Source organism: Halichondria panicea, chromosome 9 (assembly GCF_963675165.1).
Source record: "Halichondria panicea chromosome 9, odHalPani1.1, whole genome shotgun sequence".
Lineage (NCBI taxonomy): Eukaryota > Metazoa > Porifera > Demospongiae > Suberitida > Halichondriidae > Halichondria > Halichondria panicea.
This window is the reverse complement of record NC_087385.1, coordinates 2966798-2988709: the sequence shown is the minus strand read 5'-3', so window position 1 is coordinate 2988709 and position 21912 is coordinate 2966798. Positions and strand designations below refer to the sequence as shown.

Below are 21912 nucleotides of genomic sequence, written 5' to 3'. Positions count from 1 at the left end.
CATAGGCACTGTCATCACCAGAGGAGATGCTGTCCTCAAGCTGTTCAAGCACATCGGCACAAGTAAACAACCTAGCCATAACTATAAACTTCGTGCGGTAAGATGCTAATGAAATTTTAACATAGCAACGTGGCTTGGAAAATTCTAGACTAAATTGCATGTGATTCTACAGCTCTTCCTCTATACAGGGATTGCGTAGTTCGAGCTACTTCCTAAGTATCGCAGAATTAGAATTTCGCAAAAAAAGTCACTATTGCGGGGTTAAAGGGTTAATACTTTCCTATCGACAATGGCGTACCTATAAAGAATCATATTTAAATATTTACATGGCCCTTCAATTTATATCGTACAGGCTTGAAGTTGAATCGTTTTGTAGTCTCGCAGGCAGTTGTAGTCATACTCCACAATCAGATTGTGGAGTATGGCCCGCGAGACTAGATTTTGTTTGCTTACAATGAGGAATTCGAGACTAGATTATTTGTAATACGAGGTTGTCTAAGTTCACCGGAGCCTAGCCTATCACACACCATATCGTATTAAGGAAAAACTATATCCAAAAGCGTACTTATTGACGAAGGTGTCCCTGTACCTATATTATAGAAGTACATGTTGAACCTGACAATCCTGTGACTCCAAATGTTGCTTTGGATACGTAGGAAGCACGGAATGCTGTGTACAATGCCCTCATAAGGAATGACTTGTAAAATTCAATATGTTAGTGACTGGTATATACCCAGGTTTTTTTTTTGCAAACATTACAAAGAAAGCCATCAAATTAATGTTGAAGTATACATTAAGTACTGTTGTCGCCTAACCTAATTTTGCGTTGATCGATTTCCAATGACTGAATTGTAACACTCGCACGACTCGCACTCATGGTATTGAAATTCGATCAAGTGCAGCCATCATATAATTATACACGCAAGAATAGCTGTTAGCCATTATCAATGTCCAATTTATAAATAGTTGTGGTCAGTTATAATTATTGCAGTAACTGTGAGGGAGGAGGAGGATGCTCAACTGGTACATTGTATATATTTGCACATACATCAAACTAATAATTGGAGAACTTTCTTCCAATTTTAATTGACGGTACCAGCCCACCATATCTCTGAGCATTAGCTCTTGAATCTCCTCAGTGCAAGTGAGCCGCCCTTCTCAGGTCTCTCCCACCTCAGGTGGCATGCAATTAGCAGTTTAATGTAGTTAAACGTAGTTAACGGGGAAGTACCCTAACCGCGGCGTTACCTCGGGCTATGATAATAAAGTTACCGCGCATGCTGCCACACACGCCAGAGTGTTGGAAAAGACAGTCCCGACTACAGCGTTGCTCTGCTAGACGACGACCAGGGCCGACGAGGTGTCCCAAGAGCAAATGGACTACGTGGAGCGGAACTTCACAAGAATCCGAATCTCCGACCCGCCCTGCTGTGGAAATTCCCTTTCGGGTTCCCCCCCCCTGCAGCCACTTAGGTAAGCGCAAAGAAAAACTGAGAGCAAGGTAAGCCCCGCACCCGCAGAGAAAACTGAAAGAGGCCACGCCTACAACCAGGTAAGCGCCGCATCCGCAGAGCCTACATCAAGGTAAGCCGCACCCCATAACTGAGGCCCAAGGATTTAATTGTCTGTATCTGCATACAGTCGCACGGTACCTAACCTTACCCCCCGTTCCACTCGGTCCCCTGGCCCTCGCGCGTGGCACGGACTGGAGCACAACCAGCCCTGGTGCCACAATGTCAACCACTGTTGCCCACAACTGAAGTTTGAACTGAAGTTTTTCGCGAGATCACCTCGGACGATCCCCCGCCAACAGGGCGCCCGACACCCACCCGGCTTCCTATCACTGACATTTCCGTCTGGGTGGAACGCTTCTCCACTATGGCGTCGCTTACCAGGCCCTCATCGTGAGGTGCGAGAGGAACTACCGGGAGGGCAAATGGATGTCCTATGACAGGGCCTTCCGCCGGGAAGCCCTAGCAGCATCAAACCTTGAGTGGTCAGTCCCAAACCCTCGGCTCTACCAAGAGGCGTTTACTGGCCGCGCATGGGACATACCCCGCTGCTTGGATGACCACCGCGACCTCCCACAACTCGTCAACACCATTCCTCCTCCTCCCGCTCCCCATGCCGCCCCTCACAGCATCAGGTACAACAAGGGACTGTGTCGGGCAAGATGCAGGTACACGTATGCCTGCAGGGAATGCCAGGGACGCCTTCACTGCCACGGCCGTAGCAGATCCCCAGGAAATCGGGCTCAGGGTCCCCGCTACTAACCTCCCCCTTCGTGGAACAGACTATGGGCCCCATTATATAGCTGTCCTTTCACTTATCCCCATCTAATATTCTACTCATCTGAAAAGTGCATGCATAGATATATAAATTCCACCTCAGGGTGTAACTGCCGGGAGGCAACCATAAAATATGCTCTGCATCTCATGCACACTCACCCCCGACTGGCGCCAGCTGTACCAATATACAGCGGACCTTGACGTGGCTCCCGCACAGTCACCACGGGTGCTCTCGGACCGTGCGGAATTGGGAACAGCAGGGACAGCACCAACCTGCCGCTGTCCCTGGTGTGATAGACTGCTATATAGAACAGGAACTCTCGCTGGGTAGAATGCTCTCCGAACAAACACCACCACATACTCACATCAACCGTATGGGGTTCGCCCCAAAGGGGCAAAACACGACCAACCTCTCCCACTCCCAAGGGGCCAGCGTCAACGACGGTGTTGACCCCTCCTTATGCTCTCTCTCCTACAAAACGGTAGACGACGTAGCCCGACGTATTTCAACCATGGGCAGGGGTACTCTCATGGCAGCGTATCGCATCATACCTGTGCACCTGGACAACCGACCCCTCCAAGCAATCCAGTGCAAGCAATCCAGTGCACATACGTGGATTCGATCACAGCTCCACTAAGCTGGTTATTCCGTACGTGGACCACTACCTGGATGATTTTATCATCCTAGGCCCCCCCGAGCCGGCAAATGCCACCTCCTGGGCGTACCTCTCGCTCCTCATAAAACAGAGGACGGATCGAAATTGAGTCCCAGCTGACAAGCTCCGACGCCTCCTCCTCCTGCGAGAATGGGCGAGCTCGAGTCGTTAATCGGTCCGCCTGTCCGACCCGGACGCTCCTTCCTTTGCCGGACGCGTTCCCCTCCCACGTCCCCTGGCTAGACCAGCACACGGACTGGAGATCTCCAGTACTCAGTTCAGCACTATTTCAACAGGGCCTAGCCCCTTCGGATCAGGTGGAGTATACGGCACCTTGCTAATTAGATTATAAATGAGTGGGCGAGGCAAATAGCCATGGCGGTAGTTTGGCGCGAAATTGAAGGCTATTTCTGGTGAACAAATTATAAGGATGTCCTTCTTGGAGTTAGGACCAATTGTGTATGGTGGGGTGGATAGAATTATTACTTATCTTCGGGGGAAACATCTGCTGGCATCTAGCTGTGATTGTTCAAGGTACAATAATTAAAAACATAATAATAATAATAAATTGATTCATCACAAAACAATGATAATAGTATATAGATGATGGTTAGGTGCAATATACCAATGGTTGAGAGACCAAGACGAGATGTTAGTGATGGAAGTAGCTGGTGGTGTAGGCAGTGTAAGACACGAAAATCGATCCGTGCTGGGAGCTTCTTTTCGAAGTCAAAGTTAACTTTACAGAAATGGCTACTGTTGATTCAATTGTGGGCTTGGGAGTTCCCTGTTACATCAGCAGTTGAGCTGGTGGAGCATACTGCTGTTGATACTTACCAGTGGTTGAGAAAAGTCTCCTCAGCCAATTTGCTTCAGACCGTGGTTGTGTTAGGTGGGCCAGGGGTCACTGTCCAATCTCTATTTCGACATAAACCTAAGGTGAAAATTTACTAGTGTACGTTGCTATAACTTTGTATGCTATACAGCAGAAGGGCCACATCAAGTGAGATATGGGTTTTTGGACTAGTAGACGTTTCTGTTTCTCCTGCCCTAGGGTACATGGAGATAGTTCCTAACCGAACAGCAGCAACACTTCTGCCCATTATCCAATCACATGTAGCTCCTGGGACAATAGTTCACTCAGATCAATGGGCAGCCTACAATGGCGTTGGTAGCTTACCAAATGTAAACAGCCACAGCACTGTAAACCATTCCGTCACATTTGTAGATCCTGTAACTGGAACTCACACCCAACATGTCGAGTCGTATTGGAATAGGTGTAAGACGAAGTTCAAGAGGATGAAGGGGGTTGACAGTAATCAACTACCCAGCTACTTGGATGAATTTATGTGGCGAGAGAGAAGTGGGAGAACCCACAGAGTGTCATTTGATAACATCATATTAGATATTGCTGCTCAATATCCAGTCTAGTCCACAGCGGGTACAATCATTTATTCAGCGGCATTCATATGCATTCAATAGTGTTGTGTTCATTCATTTAGTGTTGTGTTCTTTCATTCCATGATTCAGTAAACTTGTCCAACAATCCAAATCACTTTATTATTTTTGTTTCTATGAAAATGTGTTCATGACAACCAGTGCCACACCCAGTTAGCCCACGTGACTTCCTGTGAAACGCCCACTCATTTATGAATCTAATTAGCGAGGTGCCGTATACTCCACCTGATCCGCCGCCCCTTCAACCAGGAAAACAGCAACCCACAACTTCTGTGTCCGTTTTAGTGTGTTTAACCCATTCCCTGTGTCTGAGCAACTCCTCTGCTCTTTTGTCTCGTTCCTGGCTGATGAGGGCCTGGCGCCGCAAACGTGCAAATCCTATTCGGCAGCTACCCTCAGATATCGATTGGCCTCCCGGACCCAAGAGAGCAGTCATCTTTACCGATCCTGAAGAGGGTCCAGGCAGGCGCTAGGATGCTCCACATAACAGCTGCACGACAAGAAGCTCATGGTTTCCTCGAAACTGGTGATCACTTCGACGGCGGCTCGGTGAACACCTCTTCTCCGCTTACAACCCAGCGACATGCCGGGACATAGAGGCGTGAAAACCCAACCATGGTCCAAGTCGCGAAATGCAACCAGTTTGGAAAGGGCACACATCATATCGGGCGAAGCTAAACAGGGGAGGAGAGATTCTTCGTCATGATGTCTGGCGACCCTGCAACCGTTCACCACCCAGATACAGAGCACCCTCCGTGACCCACAGGATGACTACGCCGGCCACAGCTTCCATATTGGGGCTGATTCTTCTGTGGCAGAGTGCAGCCTTCCTGCAATACATCAGGACCCCGGCCGAGCAGTTGGCATCGTAATATATTCGTATTGTCATGATTATCATAAGGCTGAATTGGTAACACTGGGTGGTACTACTTGGGGCTGAATGAGGGGCTAATCAGTACTCCCCCCCCAAAACCTAACCGCAGTCACGTGACCTAGCGCAACAGAGACGTGGGGCATTCGCTTAGACCCGGTACTGCCAAAATATCACAATCTGTACAGTTAAACGTAGGGGAACCGCGGCGTTACGGCTTGGCCTGCGCAGTATCTGCCACACACGCCAGAGTGTTGGAAAAGACCCCACCACATCGGTTAGAGCCTTTTCCATCCGACGATGTTGATTTATCGGTTTGGGCGGCTGAATGAGGGCCCCTCTCTCAGTACTCCCCCCAAAAAGCTTACCGCAGTCACGTGACCTCTAACCTCTAGCGCAACAGAGACGTGGGGCACGTCAAAATATGACATAATATCCTCGCGCCAGATGACGCCTTCGCTGTACAACCATAGTTAACGGGCAAAGGTTAAGTGCTTCGCGCCTCCTCTGGCCTATTGGTACATGGGTGGACAGGGTCAAAAGGTCACATCACGTGAGCTTATGTTTTGTGCAGTAAATTTGCAAGTTTGACTGCACATCGCGCCCTGATTCTTGGTACCCTACTGCTGCTAGCCCTCCAGAGAAATCGTGCAGTGCCTAAAAGGGGTGACCTCTCACAAAAGGTCGTAGTTCTGTCATGTCAAACTGACCTCTGACCTTTATAAAGTAGGAGCTACCGTGCTGTAGAGTGAATGTATAGCTCATCATCTAAGTATTACGGTGGCCCTGAGCGCTACTGTAGTTGGTAGTTCATACTTGATTGGTAGTTCATACTTGATAGCAGTTCGTGTGTGTGTGTGTGTGCGCAGTTGCTACTTGATACTTCAAATGCGTAGTTGGTAGTTCGCAGTTGCTACTTGATAGTTCAAATGTGTAGTAGTTCAAATGCGTAGTTGGTAGTTCACAGTTGTTACTTGATAGTTCAAACACGTAGTTGGCAGTTGGTAGTTGGCAGTTGGGAGTTGGTAGTTGGCAGTCAGTCTGCCCTAAGACCCCCAACTTTTCAGTATTTGCAAGACAAGACAGGAAATACATACCACAAGTATTTTAATGGTATTCATAAAGATGACATCACAAAAACATTGTTTTAATGAGATTCATGATGATGACACCCTACAACTCTGCCAGATTGTAGTGAAGGGTGATTTTTTCTGAATTTCCAAAGCTCATAACACAGACCATTTACTGAACTAGAACTTGTTACTAGGAGACAAATTAGTTCAATATGGAATGTATTGACTCAGCAAGTTTGGACTGGAGCTTGCGCAAAAATTCAAAGATAGCTCATTCTGAATAATCTCTGTGGTTGGTGGAACTCATGGCTGCATATCTCCAGATGTGAAAGGAACCAGTGACTGCCTAAAGTATCAACTAGTGCATCTGATGCATGTGCATGCTTAGCAGCAAGCTAGAAGGCTTGAAGTCATTCATGATGTGTTCTATGCTATTGCCAAGTTGTGTATTTATGTCAAAGTTTGTGTAACTGCTTGCAAACACTATTCATTTGTATGGCATTTACCTTGAATATGTTGTTATTCAGATCCTTCTTAATTGTTCAATCAATTTTTAGCTTGCTACGTCGATGGTGAACAGCTTGCTCAAAAATTCGAACTTTCCGCAATCGTTTTACACAACTTCATGCTAGTTTGACCCAAATTCATAATTTAAAGTGTTTATCGTATGTTAAACTGTCTTCTTATTACATATTTCAACTTAGATAGCTCTAAAAACCTTAATTTTTATCAGAAACAAAGAAAAACTGTTCTACATTCATGAGGCAACTTGTAGCACTTCCTATCTTACAACATTTGGGGTCTTAGGGCAGACTGAGTTGGTAGTTGGCAGTTTAGTTGGCAGTTGGGAGTTGGTAGTTGGCAGTTGGCAGTTGGTAGTTGGCAGTTGGCAGTTGGCAGTTGGTAGTTGGCCTGTAAACTTTGCAACAATAATTAGCCTGCTTTTAAATTATGATACTGGCACCGACATCTAGCTGGCCTAAATCTAAGACGGCAATATTAATCTTATATATACACATCTAGGTAATCCTCATGTACCTATATTCCCGGGAGGGGGGAATTATAGAAACAGGTTTTGCATGGATTCGATCTATTTTGCTAACTGCAAAGTTTAAGCGATGTCAGACCGATTTTTATTTTTGCTATTTGTAACTCCTATGTATTACTATCTCTTTTGAACACTCTAGGCAAACCAGAAAAACTTTACTGCACTGGATTTGGTCAAGCGAATGCAGAGATACAGCGTTTTGAAGAACACTAGTCAGGGAAAAATTCGTACAAAAATTTACCGCATTTTAATGTACTTGGGCGGGACTTATGAAATTTGTTGTTAATACCGGAAACGATCTTAAAGTTAGCATATCTGCTTGAACCGCTTGGTCTATTCTCTTTTAAAAAAGTATGAAATGGACACTCAGGACTCGGGAGTTAACATTGTAACCATTTGATATCTATTATATTAAGTTTATAATGTTTCTGTAATGTATATCTTTATGATGTCCCTATAATAGTATGATGTCTCCTGCTTCAGAGAGTTCTTTTGGATTTAAAGTAACCATGCTATCTTTTCAGTATATTGTATCATGTTTCAGAACTCTCATCAATGTCCACCTTACGCTTGTATCTGTTTCTTGATGTTTATAAGCAACTTTTCTGTCAATTTCATTTGGTCTAAATAATTCGTTTTTAGTGTGATGTAGATTTAAGGCCATAGAACTATAAATCTATGATACAACTCTGTTGACAGCTTCTAATTAATACAGTAGATTACTCTTGTCTTTTTTGTGTGCAAATTGAATCAGTTCTTGCAATTTAATAGTTTTGGTAGATTACATTGTTGTCCCTGGAATTCTCTCCAATCTTTCTTCTTTCTTTTCAACAGAGGCTTTCAGATTGCTTCAATAATTACTTTCAGGAACTTCTAGGAACTTCTAAGAAATAAATACAGCTATTGGTACACTTGGCTTGATTTTACTGCATTTCTATTCTCAGCTCCACCCATCTATCCATGCAATATGTGATTCCGCAAGAAATAAAAGCTTATTGTAGCAACTTTTTGCATAATCTGGAGAGAGTTAGAGATGAAAGACATGCTCACTTGTGTTTTTGTTCATTTTCATGTTTGGTTGCCAAAATGATGATCACCTTTAAGAAAAAATCACACACAAAACAAGCATCAAATGCTAAAATCATAAAAAACTGTTATAAAAATCAAATTCTACGCTATTTTTTACCCTTGGGAACAGCTGTTGTTTTGCTAGACTCTTCCAGGGCTTGCGGAAAGCCCTTCTTGTTCACTCACTTTCTGGTCCCGTTTTTTACCATTGAATTACTGTACGAAAATACGCCCACGCACTACTTCCGGTCTGACATCTTAGGTCACGAACTACCAACTGCCAACTCCCAACTGCGAACTACCAACTACCAACTGCCAACTACCAACTGCAACTGCCAACTGCCAACTACCAACTGCCAACTGCCAACTACCAACTGCCAACTACCAACTGGAGTAGCACTCAGGGCCACCGTACATTACAGATAACTTTTTGGCTTCGTGACCAACCTCCTCCGGGAGTATATACATGGTTTCTTGTCCGTGGGTGTGGTTTATACATAGATCCTTTCCGGGCAAGAGTAGAAACAAGGGCTATTAATTTTGTGCTCTGCAAGTTTAATACAGTACGTGTTCCTCTGAGCTTTGCTGCACTCTTATCATGTCATCTCTTGTGGATATTCCCGAGTGGAAAGCACTCGAAAACCACTACAAAGCTGCCAAAGATTGGCAGATGAGAAAAATGTTTGAAGAAAATCCGGACAGATTTAAGGAATTCAGGTAAACTTGTTTGTTTAAAATTTATAGGTTGATAGGTTGTTGCTGGTATTGGCTATCAAGCATGGTTCAGAGAAAATATTACACTGCAGTTAAAATTAGACTAGACTTGCAAGCCAGCAATTTTTGCACGCTCCAATTTCTCCCCCTGAAATGTGCATTCAGGTACTAGTTGGGGTCCATAGCTGGCAATTTTACATACTAACAGGGTATTGAAATAACCTTTTGACCTTTTTTTAGCAAAATGTTCTACTTATTTCCCCCTCTACTTCAAAATCCTGTACGACACACCAGTGTGGATTATAACGGTCGGCATTCGGCTATTTACCAACCCAAGAACCTAAATAACCGGTCAGTTTAGCTCTGGGCTGCCACAATGACCTGCCAGTACTCGAGATCTAGTTGCGCAAGATGCGCCCTATGCATGCTGATTCAGCAAGCTAATTAGTTGCTATTGGATGCTGATTCAGCAAGCTAAATAGCCACGTGCGAAATTAAGAATAGATTGTAAAGTAGCTAGCTATGCCCTCTAACTGTCACTCTTCTCAGCATTTAGCTGTCAAACAGCCTAAGAGACAAGTTTATGTAGGAAGAGGCAAGTCCATTGAACTTGAGAAAGATCACTAAACACTATACCATGACTGTGTTGCGAATCTGAGCAAAACAAGCACATCTAGCTCTACAACCAGTCCTGATGAAAATGAGTCAACCATTTCACTGGCTGAATACTTATAGGATGGTTCAATGACTAAATTTTCACTTGTGCATATTAATTATTAATAATTAGACTGTCATATCATATTTTATCAGAATGAACGTCAATGAGCTATAAATAATAATGCATGGTAGATCCATGTCTCAGACCCTAGACTTTCCTCATTAGTCGGGCCTTGCGACAGTCATGGCAGAACAAGATACTACAATGACAGAGCATTTTGGTTATGGTCTGACATAAGTCAGTTCCTGTCAGATTTCTTATAATCCACACTGCACACTATTATCATTATGAATAAAATAATTGTTTCCGTCGTCAATGAACCAGCCACAAAAATCTCAGCCAATCGTATACAAAGTGCCAATCATATACAAAGTAAAAAATAATTATACCAAAAACATAATTATCAGAGAGTTAGTTTAGTTTTGTTTTCTGCTCTTCTTAGCATTGGGAATGAACACAAATGTCTTCGAATTTCTGTTGAAAAGTTTCTACAGGATCTATAGCAGTACAATATACATTGTAGTATAATTTATGTCGAACATTTCATTCATTTACTTGACAAGTACAAGGCTTTAACACTGAGCTTATGTATACGTTTAGTCCAACAAAAAGTTCTTACAACAGACTGAAGTAACCGTTTGCAGAGAGTGCAGTGCAGTGCAATACTGTAGACTGGCGCGAGCGACTGGCCAACTGTCTATCAGTCACTCGTCTCAGCGGAAGTGTATAGATCATGCAACACTACCAAACATGAATATCATTATAGATAATGTGGTTAAATTTTGCTATGAGATTTAGCTACTATGGAATGTACTGAATCCCCTGAAGTGTAAGTGCCGTTACAATTACAGGGCTAATATGACGTTGAGCAATCTGATAGGCTGCAATGCTCGTTGCAGCTGAGACGAGTGACTGATAGGCAGTTTGCCAGTCCCTCGCGCTACGCACGCGAGGGGCTGTCGCCGCCGGTCTAGCAATACTGTACCATAGATATAAGAAGGGAGAGGGATGGGAAACGGAGCATTTGCGCACAATCACTTCTGTGTAATGCCAAAAGTTGATTCGTGTTTCGCCTCCAACGGGAATGGTCATTACTATCATTCACAGCTCCCTACTGGGACTCCTAGTCCTGTGCTGAGCATCCACGTCTACTGTGCATCATATAGAAGCGTTGTGTATCTCACCAAGAGCTTGAAAAGCTTTCAAAGGCGGTTTTTTAGTGTTGTGTTATCGTTTCGGCTCTATCTAGTGGCTTTGTGTACCTTCTACAAGGAGAGGCTGTGACTACAGCCCAAAATATTAATGATTCCCTCTTTCTTAATTAAGTAGCTGCATGGGCATTGTATGCAAGTAAAATCAAACCCACTTGGCTTTAGGTTGGTAAGTAATATTCATTTTTGCTGGTTTTTGAAAAGCAGACTCGTTGTGTACCCATTTAAAAAGTTATGTCAACGATTTGAATGTACTAGGTAAATGTCTCTTTGTATTCATTGATAGTAACTGGTTCATCGTATCGGCACAGTATTTTACGACAGAACTTTGTTACATTTCCATAATTCTCTATCATGTCTGTGACTGTACTGGAATACTCAACAGTACAGACAGAGCTCCTCTCAAGAATTTGCCTGTCCAAGCTGCTTTTTATACTGCTTGGAGGGGTCTCACTAACTATTGCTGTGACTGTTCCACTAGCCATTACTAATACATGGAGCTCAGTAGCTAGTTTATAGCCTAGTACTACCTTAGCTTAAAATATGGCCTGGTCTCTATTGCATGGGTGATACAAAGACTTGGAAGTTGCCATAGTCTGTCTCCTGTGAAGCTGTGGCTCTATTGCGTTGTCGAGAAGGCTTGCACACTGTTCTGAAACCAGAAGAGGCTCACATCTACCTCTATGATGGCCCTATGGTTGCAGTTGGAAGCACAAAGTTAAAGACTTGCCAAAAAAGACTTAAAGACTTGCCATAGTCTGTCAGAAACCCAGTTCAAAATATCACGACCATCCAACCATCATAGAGGTAGATGAGAGCCCTTTCTGGCTTCATAGCGAATAGGTACCAGCACATGCGCATTGAGCTGCTCTTCCACGTGGTATTTTTAATATTTTGCTTCGAGGTACGGTTCCATCAGAATCGTCGAAAGAAAAGTGACTGTTTTATAATTGCTACAAGATCTTCGTAGACAACCTCAGGGAGGTTCTAGGGAAGCTAGAGAGTAAGAATATCGATGCCAGGGCGCACTTCCTCAAAGAGTGGGCCTGGTAGCGACTGCTATTAATTTCTGCGAATGAGAGTAGAAATAAGTGTATTCGCAGATAATTGCAAAATGCAATGAACTCATTACAACCATGAATACCAACATTTATTTCACAACTTGACTTAAATACCAGCAAAATGAGCTAAACAGTGAGAACGCAAAGAAATTTACCTGTGAAAATATATCATCTTAAGGTATAGGTATTAGAGGTGTGGCCTGTCTAGTGTCAGCTTTTACTCTATTCAGACGATTATCATCTACACTGTTGCAAGCTGTGAGTCTTTTGTTGGCATAGCAGGCTACGGGTAGCTATCAGATGGGCTAGAAACCTTCAATCGAACTTTCTATCTACTTCCTTCAATCTACTTCCGTTTGTTGTGGCGTCATTGTTTTACTGAGCATACCTGTTGTTATCCTGCGTTAGTCGGTATCTGGTTAATGGTTAGCGCATTCGCAAGCAGTCGCTACCAGGCCCACTCTTTGAGGAAGTGCGCCCTGGGATCGAGGCTAGACAATAACCAACAACCTATGATTATAAAAATAATACGGTTACAGGGTTGTAGGCAGTCTCCCCCCTGACTAGCTTTTAGCATGTGCAAGGCGAAACATTGATCTGCACATACGCAATGCGTGGGTGCAACTGTTGTTCGTGATCTAGCTATATCTGCACTCGAAGTAGTATTCGATCGAATGTGTATCAGCAACAGCAGCATTTAACTGAGCCATTCAAACTCAGGGCCGTAGATAGCTTAGGCACAACAGCTAGACACTGTGGTACAAGGATCAAAAGGTTGATCTGCATAGGTGCCAACTGTCCATATTTAGCACACCTGTCCCTTGTCCTGAAAGGAAACTGCTATTCACCTCAAGGTTGCTGCTCTTGAGCTGGGTCATTAAGCTCCAATAAATCCTAAAACTACAAAACAATGAGTTTTACACAATAAAACTTAGCTAGCTAGAGCTCGATCAATCCAGTAAGCGGGGCTCACTTACTTGTGCAAATAATAATAATTTCATTATTCCATGGATAGTTTAGTTAAGTTTGTCTACATGTAAGTGCAATGTGTGTGCTAATTAATGTACCAATCTGTCCAGTGCTACTCTCAATGGAAAGGATGGAAAGGTGCTTATTGATTTCTCCAAGAATATAATTCAAAAGGAGACGTTGGAACTCCTTTTCAACCTGGTAAGTTTCTCACTATACAGCTGAGCTGTTGTTATTTTACAATCATACGTGGATTTGTGTAAAGTAACTCCTTTAACTTACAATGTACATACTATTTCTTTCTACAGGCACGAGCGCGTGGAGTTGAGCAGTTGAGAGACAAAATGTTTTCTGGGGAGAGAATCAACATCACAGAGGTGATATTGATGATCTTACTGTACGTGACTGTCTTTGATTTGTTACAATCTGTAGGATCGTGCAGTCTTGCATATTGCCCTACGGAACCGCTCTGACAGGCCTATTCTAGTCGCTGGGAAAGATGTGAGTGAATCTACATGTATGTATAGTGAAACTGGCATGACTTCATCCATATTACTCCATAGGTTATGCCTGATGTCAATCGTGTTCTTGCGCAAATGAAGTCTTTCACACAGGTAATTAATAGTATTATATTTATGTTTCGGCATTATATACTTTGCTTCATTATTAGGCTGTGCGTAGTGGAGAGTGGAAAGGTGAGTAGTACATGTACGTGCTACATTTGCATACATGTTCATCCATATTAATTGCACAGGATACTCTGGTAAGAGGATTACCGATGTCGTGAATATTGGGATTGGCGGATCAGACTTGGTATAGCATGCCAATTGTATCCAGTTCTTGTAACTCCTGTCTTGTAGGGTCCTTACATGGTCACTGAGGCTCTTAAGCCGTATGGGAAAGGAGGACCCAATGTTCACTTTGTGTCAAACATCGATGGCACTCATCTTGCGAAGACCGTCTCCAGCCTGAATCCAGAAAACACACTGTTCATTGTTGCCTCCAAGGTTTGATGTTATTACAATATTGTATGCATCTGTGATGATTTTTCTGCAGACCTTCACAACCCTTGAAACAATCACTAATGCTAAGTCTGCTCGAAAGTGGCTTCTTCAATCAGCAAAGGATGTAAGTGTGTGGTGTATAGAAATATGTGTACGTGGTCAAAATACTATCTTACCCCTAGGATTCTGTTGTTTCCAAGCATTTTGTTGCGCTTTCAACAAATGAGGTGAGGTGATTCTGTAGGTTATGGTGACTGGATTGGCTAGATGTGGCAATGCTTTACCGTAGAAACTGGAATATTAGGGTTGCATTAGTGGGGTCAATAGTAGAGCTCTGCGCTTATATTAGAGTCTTTTCTAGCACTGTAACCGACTCGACTCGAGTGTTGACAATTGGAATTCTTATAACCATAGATTGAAGTAACAAAGTTCGGAATAGCCAAAGAGAACATGTTTACTTTTTGGGACGTAAGTAACCTTGACTTTTGATGCTATAAATGATATGGTATATCTTTTGAAGTGGGTTGGTGGTCGTTATTCCTTGTGGTCAGCTATTGGACTCTCAATTGCTGTCAACATAGGCATGGACAACTTCGAGCAGCTTCTTGCTGGAGCTCACTTTGTTGTAAGTTACATGTTTTTATATATCCATGAATGGGTTCAAACTGAATTGTAATGGTTATCGCGCAGGACGAACACTTCCGTACTGCCCCCCTAGAGAAGAATGTACGTGTGTCAACAATCAATTCTGTATGTTTTTCATTTATCTAATTGCATACAGGTACCTGTCATCATGGGAGTGCTGGGTGTTTGGTACAATAACTTCTTCGGTGCTCAAAGTCATGGCCTGCTTCCCTATGACCAGGTATAATGAATATAAGTGTCGTCATTTGAGTTGATTTTGTTACTCGGTCTTAACAGTATCTGCACCGGTTTGCTGCCTACTTTCAGCAGGTTTGTTTATTTAGTATAGCGTAGACTATTGTCGTTCGTCACTTTCAAAGGGAGATATGGAGTCAAACGGGAAAAGTGTGACTCGTAGCGGAGCAAGTGTTAACTACTCAACTGGGCCAATTGTGTGGGGGGAGCCAGGAACCAATGGTCAGCACGCCTTCTATCAGCTAATTCATCAAGGTATAATAATTACCGTACCGGCAAGGTTATTTTCGTACGGTGGAAATGTTTGTATTTTTGGTATTGATGATGCTTTCTAGAGGAAATGTTCTACCGCAATAGTCACTATCCTGAATTAATCTCCATACGGTACGTCGAAATCCACGCCTAAGCATGTAGATTGAAATCACCCCATTTGCTTATGCCTCGGTGAAGACAGCAATACACACATTACAATTACATTTGCATAGCAGGGAATGCAGTTAGAGTACGGAAATGATCGACCATGGTGGTTTCTCAGTGCAGGTTTACTGTTTTTTCCTCACTTTTGCGGCTACCAATAACCAAAAAAGGGGACTAGTATTCGTATACAGTGGACTCTCGATAATCCGGTCACCCTTGGGACAGAGCAGCTTGGCCGGAATAGCGAGGTGACTGTATTTCAGGAAATAGCCGCAGCTTAAGAACGACCTTACCTCGAATCTTAATGACTATCTTGAGGATAAAGGATAATGAATCATTCTGCTCTCTATTTAAGTGTAATCCAGCCAAACCACACCACATCCGGCCGTAATAAACGTATAAAATGATTGAAAACCTAGTTTGGGGCAGCCAGCACTGGCCATGCAGTGTGAATAGCGAGTGGCCGTACTTGATCGAGGGTGAGTTTTGTGCAGTAAGCATCTAGCTAGCAATCCGTGTCAAACGAAATGGCCGGTATATCATGTGTCTGTACTTTATAGAGCCGGAATAAGAAGTAGTGCAAACAGCTTGTAAGTTGAATAGAAAGCTTGTGCGATCAGATGATGCTATGAAAGATTCAGAAGAGGCCTTCACTGTAGCAATAACTCGAGAGAATGAAGCTGTGCCGGTCCACAGACAATACAAAATTTCGATGTTGAAGACTAGCCCAACTAGTGCAATTTGTGTTGTTCCCAACTGCTATGACTGAGCATAGATATAGAAGGGAGAGGGATGGGAAACAGAGCACGTGCGCACAATCACTTCTGTGTAATGTTTTGCCTTTAGACACCCCGCCAACCCGGCGGGGAATGTTATTACTATCATTCACAGCTCCCCACTGGGACTTAGTCCTGTGCTGAGCATCCACGCCTACTGTGCATCATATAGAAGTGTTGCATGTGTATCTCACCAAGAGCTTGAAAGCTTTCGAAGGCAGTTTTTCGATTGTTGTATTATCGTTTCGGCTCTATCTAGTGGCTTTGTGTACCTTCCACAAGGAGAGGCTGTGACTACAGCCCAAAATGTTAATGATTCCCTCTTTCTTAAGTAGCTGGGCATTGTATGCAAGCAAAATCAAAGCCACTTGGCTTTAGGTAGGTAAGTAATGTTCATTTTTGTCTTAGTAAGCTGGTTGTGACAAGCAGACTTTTTGTGTACTCATTTAGAAAGTTATATCATGCAATGATTGAATGTAGGTGTCTCTTTGTATTCATTGATAGTTGGTTCATCGTATCGGCACAGTAATTATTTTACGACAGAACTTTGCTACATTTCCATAATTCTCTATCATGTCTGTGACTGTACTGGAATACTCAACGGTACAGACAGAGCTCCTCTCAGCTGCTTCACTAACTATTGCTGCTTCCTTGTTGTGACTGTTCCACTAGCCATTGCTAATACATGGAGCTCAGTAGCTAGTTTATAGCCTAGTACTAGCTAAAAGCATGGGCTGGAGGAAGTAAAGAAGAAAACATTGAACGAACGCAGATCGTCAATGCTATTTATGTAGCGTTTCCTATCCCTCTCCCTTCTTATATCTATGGACTGAGAAAGAAAAGTGTCATTTCATTGTTTACCCCACTGAGCACTACTAAAAGTGTGGACTCTTAAAATCAGGCAGTTCCTCTAAACAACAATTCAAGAGTTTGTAGTGCACATTTTGTGAACGATGCCCATTGCAACAGTAAAGATATTGCTGTAGTGTTGCTCATCCGCATAATTTTGAGCAGCTTCCAGCATTAGGAATTACGCGGGAATAAATGGTCGAGTGGGAGGGAATAATTAATTCCATGTGGTTAGAATACTAATAACAAACACTTGCATCACTAGCTAGCAGAGGAGGCGGGATATGCATCATCAGTCACATGGCATGTGTGGCATACATACGTACGTTAGGTTAACCGATTTCAGTAATACTTGTGACACATGTGACACATGCACGTGGGATATACTGGCTCAGTAGTGACTTACGCCCCAGTACTGAGCCAATATATCCAATGTGCGCGCTAACTCGGGAGGTTGAACACGCGTCATAATGTTTTACGGAGGAAATGTGTGTGCATGGAGAGATATATGGAAACATGCAGAGAACAGTAGCTATTCAGCCAAGTCAAAAGCCTGCAAGCGATTTTAGCACTCCATACTAGTAGTAATTTGATGCTAAAAATACCCAGTGAAACTAGAAACTGAGTAGCATAGTCATACTAGAAGCATAGCCTCGATCCCAGGCCGAGTTTTCGCTTTTATAACGGTTAGGCGAACAACTAGGCCTGGTACTAGTTGTCTGCGCATGCGTCAAATTTTCGTTGTATTTGTGGTCGGCAAAAATATTTCGAAATTTGTACACAGAAAATGCACAGAGTGAGTACACAAACTATGCACATAGAGAGCTGCTACAAGGGCCTGGGGAGTTGCCAGTTGTGCTGCAGCACGATTACAGTGACCCAAGGCAACTTCAGGATGATTGAATGCCTTCAAATTACGTTTCAAAAAGATTTAGCAGGCTGCTAGACTTCTCTGATTCTAGGCCCCAACTCGTAAATCAGTTAAATTTTGAAAACGTAGATTCTCTTGATGCCTCTGAGCTACCCAGCAACGCTCGAACGAGCAGGTCATACTCCAATCCTGTGAATATAGGACAATATCAAAGACGGTTAAACCCTTACTTCAAACTGTCCAGTCTCGTCCGTTAGTATAGCCAAGAGGAGCACTGTTGGGATAGCTGGACATTAGCCATTGCTCCTGTACAGAGAAGTAGACATTCTAAACACGTGTAGATCTATATACATATTCAATTTCTCATATTAAACAGGTTACAGTGTCATTGTCGACGAGCTGATGATGGCAGCACCAAGTTCTCTAGCTCACACTCTTCACTTGATCCACCATATTAATGATGAAACTATAGTAGATCTTGCCAAACATGAACAAGACTTGATAGCATAGGGCCCACACAAAAATATCTGACCTTAACAAGCTTGACAAAGCTTTATACCTCTTCCCTTGTTGTTTAGTCTTCAGAATAATGTTTTCTAAGCTTCAGAGAAGAGAGAAGCTTCAGCTAAGAGCCATTCCAATCGATTCCAATAATGATAAAACGGGAACTGACTTCTAGTACACGATAAATGTCACGAAAGTGAACGAGAATATCCATTCGTCAGAATCTGACGAACGACTGACGCATGCGCAGACAACTAGTACCAGGCCTAGTTGTTCGCCTAACCGTTATAAAAGCGAAAACTCGGCCTGGGATCGAGGCTAACTAGAAGCAATGTGCCAGAAACTTAGATTACATAGAGTTATTCCTGCACTGGCTTTGTTTTTTTACTCTTGTCTTGATGTAGCAGGTATAGCAATTATTGTTAACTACTAACTAACAGGAGATATAATACAAGAGAGATAGACAAGCAAGAATGAAGAGTTAGGTAAAATGCTGACTCAGCAGGATCAAAAGGATCGGTTTTAAGCGTATTCATGAGATTATTAATGGAGAGTGCGTGTGGCGCCTGTCCAGCCTCCTCTGGTAACAACTGCACTCCTTTTATAAGACAACATAGGACAACTAGTTTGCAACTACTTGTGGTCAGCTGTGGAATGCACCATACGCACGAAAAACGTTTTTTGCTTCACTAAGTAGGTAAAAGGGACGGTTTCAGATTATTGGGTAGGTGGGTGGGCTTTAGGTAACTTCAGCCATACTGTGCCAGTATCTAACTGCTATGCCAAGCTCACATCACTTTCTAAGACGGCAACCAACCTGCTCTCCATAGTAGCCGTGAAAACCACTTGTTTTGATGGTAACTTCAGCCAGGATCCCACCATCCGAGAAAATGGCTGTGGGATCGGGATGCCGCACTTTTCATGCACAGATTGTTAATAATTACTGAGGCATGTGTGTCCTACCTCCTCTGGCTAGTTTGCAAGAAAATGACTGGGATCGTGATGCTTGAAGATCTGCACTTTTCATGCACAAATCATCTTTGCAGCTAGGTTCTACATTATTTCAGCATGGGATCTGGAGATTGGTACAATAGCAGTAGCACCAATGCCCCTATGGTGGCGTATCTAGTTAGGGGCTCAAGCACCCCCCTAAGCTAAAAATTATCTGGGAGCTGAGCAGCACTAGCTATTGAGATTGACAGCTTTGCGCATAAAAAGAGGGCCTGGTACGTGGGCGTATAAAATTTGTGTCGCGCACTCTCTCAGCACCCTGCTACTGCATTTCATAGAGACAACACTGCCTAGAGGAGCTCATGGAGCAGTAATAATTATACCATGGCAAAAAACGTTCATTGTTAAGCAATATATTTAAGAGGATAATATGATTGCTAAGCAATGTCCGTTCATTCATGGGGCAAAATATTTGTGGTCAGAGAACTTCAACCGTAAAAACCACCATTACCAGTTATACCGTAAATACGGAAAATAGACCTAATCGGTTTATGAGCTAAAGAATGCAATTAGTGTTGACAAGAGTGCATGAATATTATTCATGCACTCGCAAAGAAAGTTTAGAACAAGGGCCATTGTCGAAATCCAACTGGAGGTGAGATATTCTTCATGCAAGTTTAGTACTATCTAGCTGGTTTATAGACCTTATCCTTCATCTGCGTACATATAACACTCTATAGCTAGGCTGTTCAGTAGCTTTTAGAACTCATTTGGAGGAGCAAGGAGGTGTGAGATAGCTTTGGATATACTATCTTATGTAGATTTACTGAGTTACTACCTAGCTTGACATAAAACACACAACTTAAACTATAAGTGTTTTGCACTTCTAAACTATAATTACTGCAGTATAAACCAACTTTACTTGCATGAACACCTCCAGTTGGATTTCAGACAACTACCATGTGGGAGCCCTTGTTCTAAACTTTCTCTTTATTAGAAAACTGCAAATTCTACTATCACTTACATGTAAAGTGGGCGGTGGGTGTGGCTAAAACTACTTCGGAAGTAAACCAAGTGTGATCAACACTAATTGCTTTCTTCAGCTCATAAAATGATAAGGTCTATTTAGATATTACGCTACCTTGACCGTATTCTGTTATGAAATTATTCACTGGAATGTCATAGGTACAAAGGTTATCCCGTGCGATTTTATTGCCCCTGTGGAAACACAGAATCCTCTGGCTGACGGGCTGCATCATGAGGTGGGTAACCTGTTAATTATACATATTTTTTATCGATGTAACATGTAGATTCTTCTTGCTAACTTTTTGGCCCAAACTGAAGCATTAATGCGTGGAAAAACACGTGGAGAGGCCAGAGATGAGCTCGTCAAAGTTGGTGTTAAAGGACCAGAGCTGGACGCTCTCTTACCTCATAAGGTATTTCAATTAATAATTGTTCGTAATAAGTCATTTAATCCTACTGCCAGATTTTCAGTGGGAACAAGCCAACTAATTCCATCTTACTTCAAAAAATCACTCCGTATAGCCTTGGTTTGCTGATTGGTAAGCTATAAACATTTGCAAGGTTACCATTTGCACTTCTATGTTATGATCTTTCCAGCCTTGTACGAGCACAAGATTTTTACACAGGGTGCCATATGGAACATCAATTCATACGATCAATGGGGGTAAATACAATGTGCTAATAACCAATAACCTATAATGGGAAATTTGACACAGGGTGGAGCTTGGTAAACAGCTTGCTAAGATTATCCAGCCTGAGTTGAAGGGGAAGGAGCAAGCAACTGGACATGATGCCAGTACTAATGGTCTTATCAACTACATTAAAGCTCAAACAAAATAGAAGAGAAACATAATTATAACTCAGACCAAATAGGAGTGTAGGCTGGAGTGTAGGCTGTCAGAATATGTGGCGAGCATGAAATTGAAATTTATTATTATGTATATGTAATTAGCCAGACATGCTGCACGAATCACTACAAGTGCTAGTGCATTTGGCCTGGAGCAGCAACTAGATGTAATTAGAATTAATTGGCAATTTTTGCTGAGTCAGCAAATACGTTCAGATAAAAAACATTGCGTCACGAGATCAACTCCCACGAAATCAATTCTTACCAGATCAACTTCGCATGAGGTCAACTCTCACTAATAGTGAATTACAGATTAAAGTGCTGATAAGTACGCTGTGTTGACCCCTTTTCCTTCTGTGGCTAGCTCCAGACATAGATAGAGTAGAAGAGTGATTGGAAACGGAAGTACCCTCGAAGTACCATCCGTGTATCTCCGCGGTTTTAATCGAGGCTTACTTTTTAACACAAGGGCTAAACATGAATAATTCATGAGAATTGTTTTGCTCTCGTTTTGCTCTCTGTAAGAAGTCCACGAGCAGTTCTGCTGCTAAACATCAACTTTCTCTAATACTTGAGGCCATTTGGGACACAGGACACTATTTAGTTACAAAGCCTTAGCTATATCATGTCAAAGGTACTATAGGAACACTAGT

General features: G+C 42.8%; 1 protein-coding gene and 1 long non-coding RNA gene across 2 annotated transcripts; one reads left to right on the top strand and one right to left on the bottom strand.

Annotated features, from left to right (window-relative positions):
• The first annotated feature begins 8701 nt into the window (after positions 1 to 8701).
• LOC135341759 (glucose-6-phosphate isomerase-like) lies at positions 8702 to 21351 on the top strand. Its single transcript, XM_064538415.1, has 21 exons — positions 8702 to 9179; positions 13246 to 13336; positions 13444 to 13512; positions 13568 to 13636; positions 13699 to 13749; positions 13806 to 13830; positions 13890 to 13948; positions 13996 to 14142; positions 14192 to 14263; positions 14322 to 14366; positions 14554 to 14607; positions 14660 to 14764; positions 14830 to 14865; positions 14921 to 15004; positions 15061 to 15093; positions 15144 to 15273; positions 20572 to 20648; positions 20697 to 20825; positions 20876 to 20951; positions 21010 to 21076; positions 21129 to 21351. The coding sequence occupies exons 1-21, from the start codon at positions 9061 to 9063 to the stop codon at positions 21250 to 21252; spliced, it is 1662 nt and encodes a 553-aa protein (XP_064394485.1). The 5' UTR covers positions 8702 to 9060; the 3' UTR covers positions 21253 to 21351.
• Positions 17717 to 18761, bottom strand: LOC135341761 (uncharacterized). Its single transcript, XR_010396630.1, has 3 exons — positions 18464 to 18761; positions 18162 to 18237; positions 17717 to 18120 (listed from the first exon to the last, which is right to left on the bottom strand). It is a non-coding gene; the product is annotated as an uncharacterized LOC135341761 (long non-coding RNA).
• Positions 21352 to 21912: the final 561 nt, after the last annotated feature.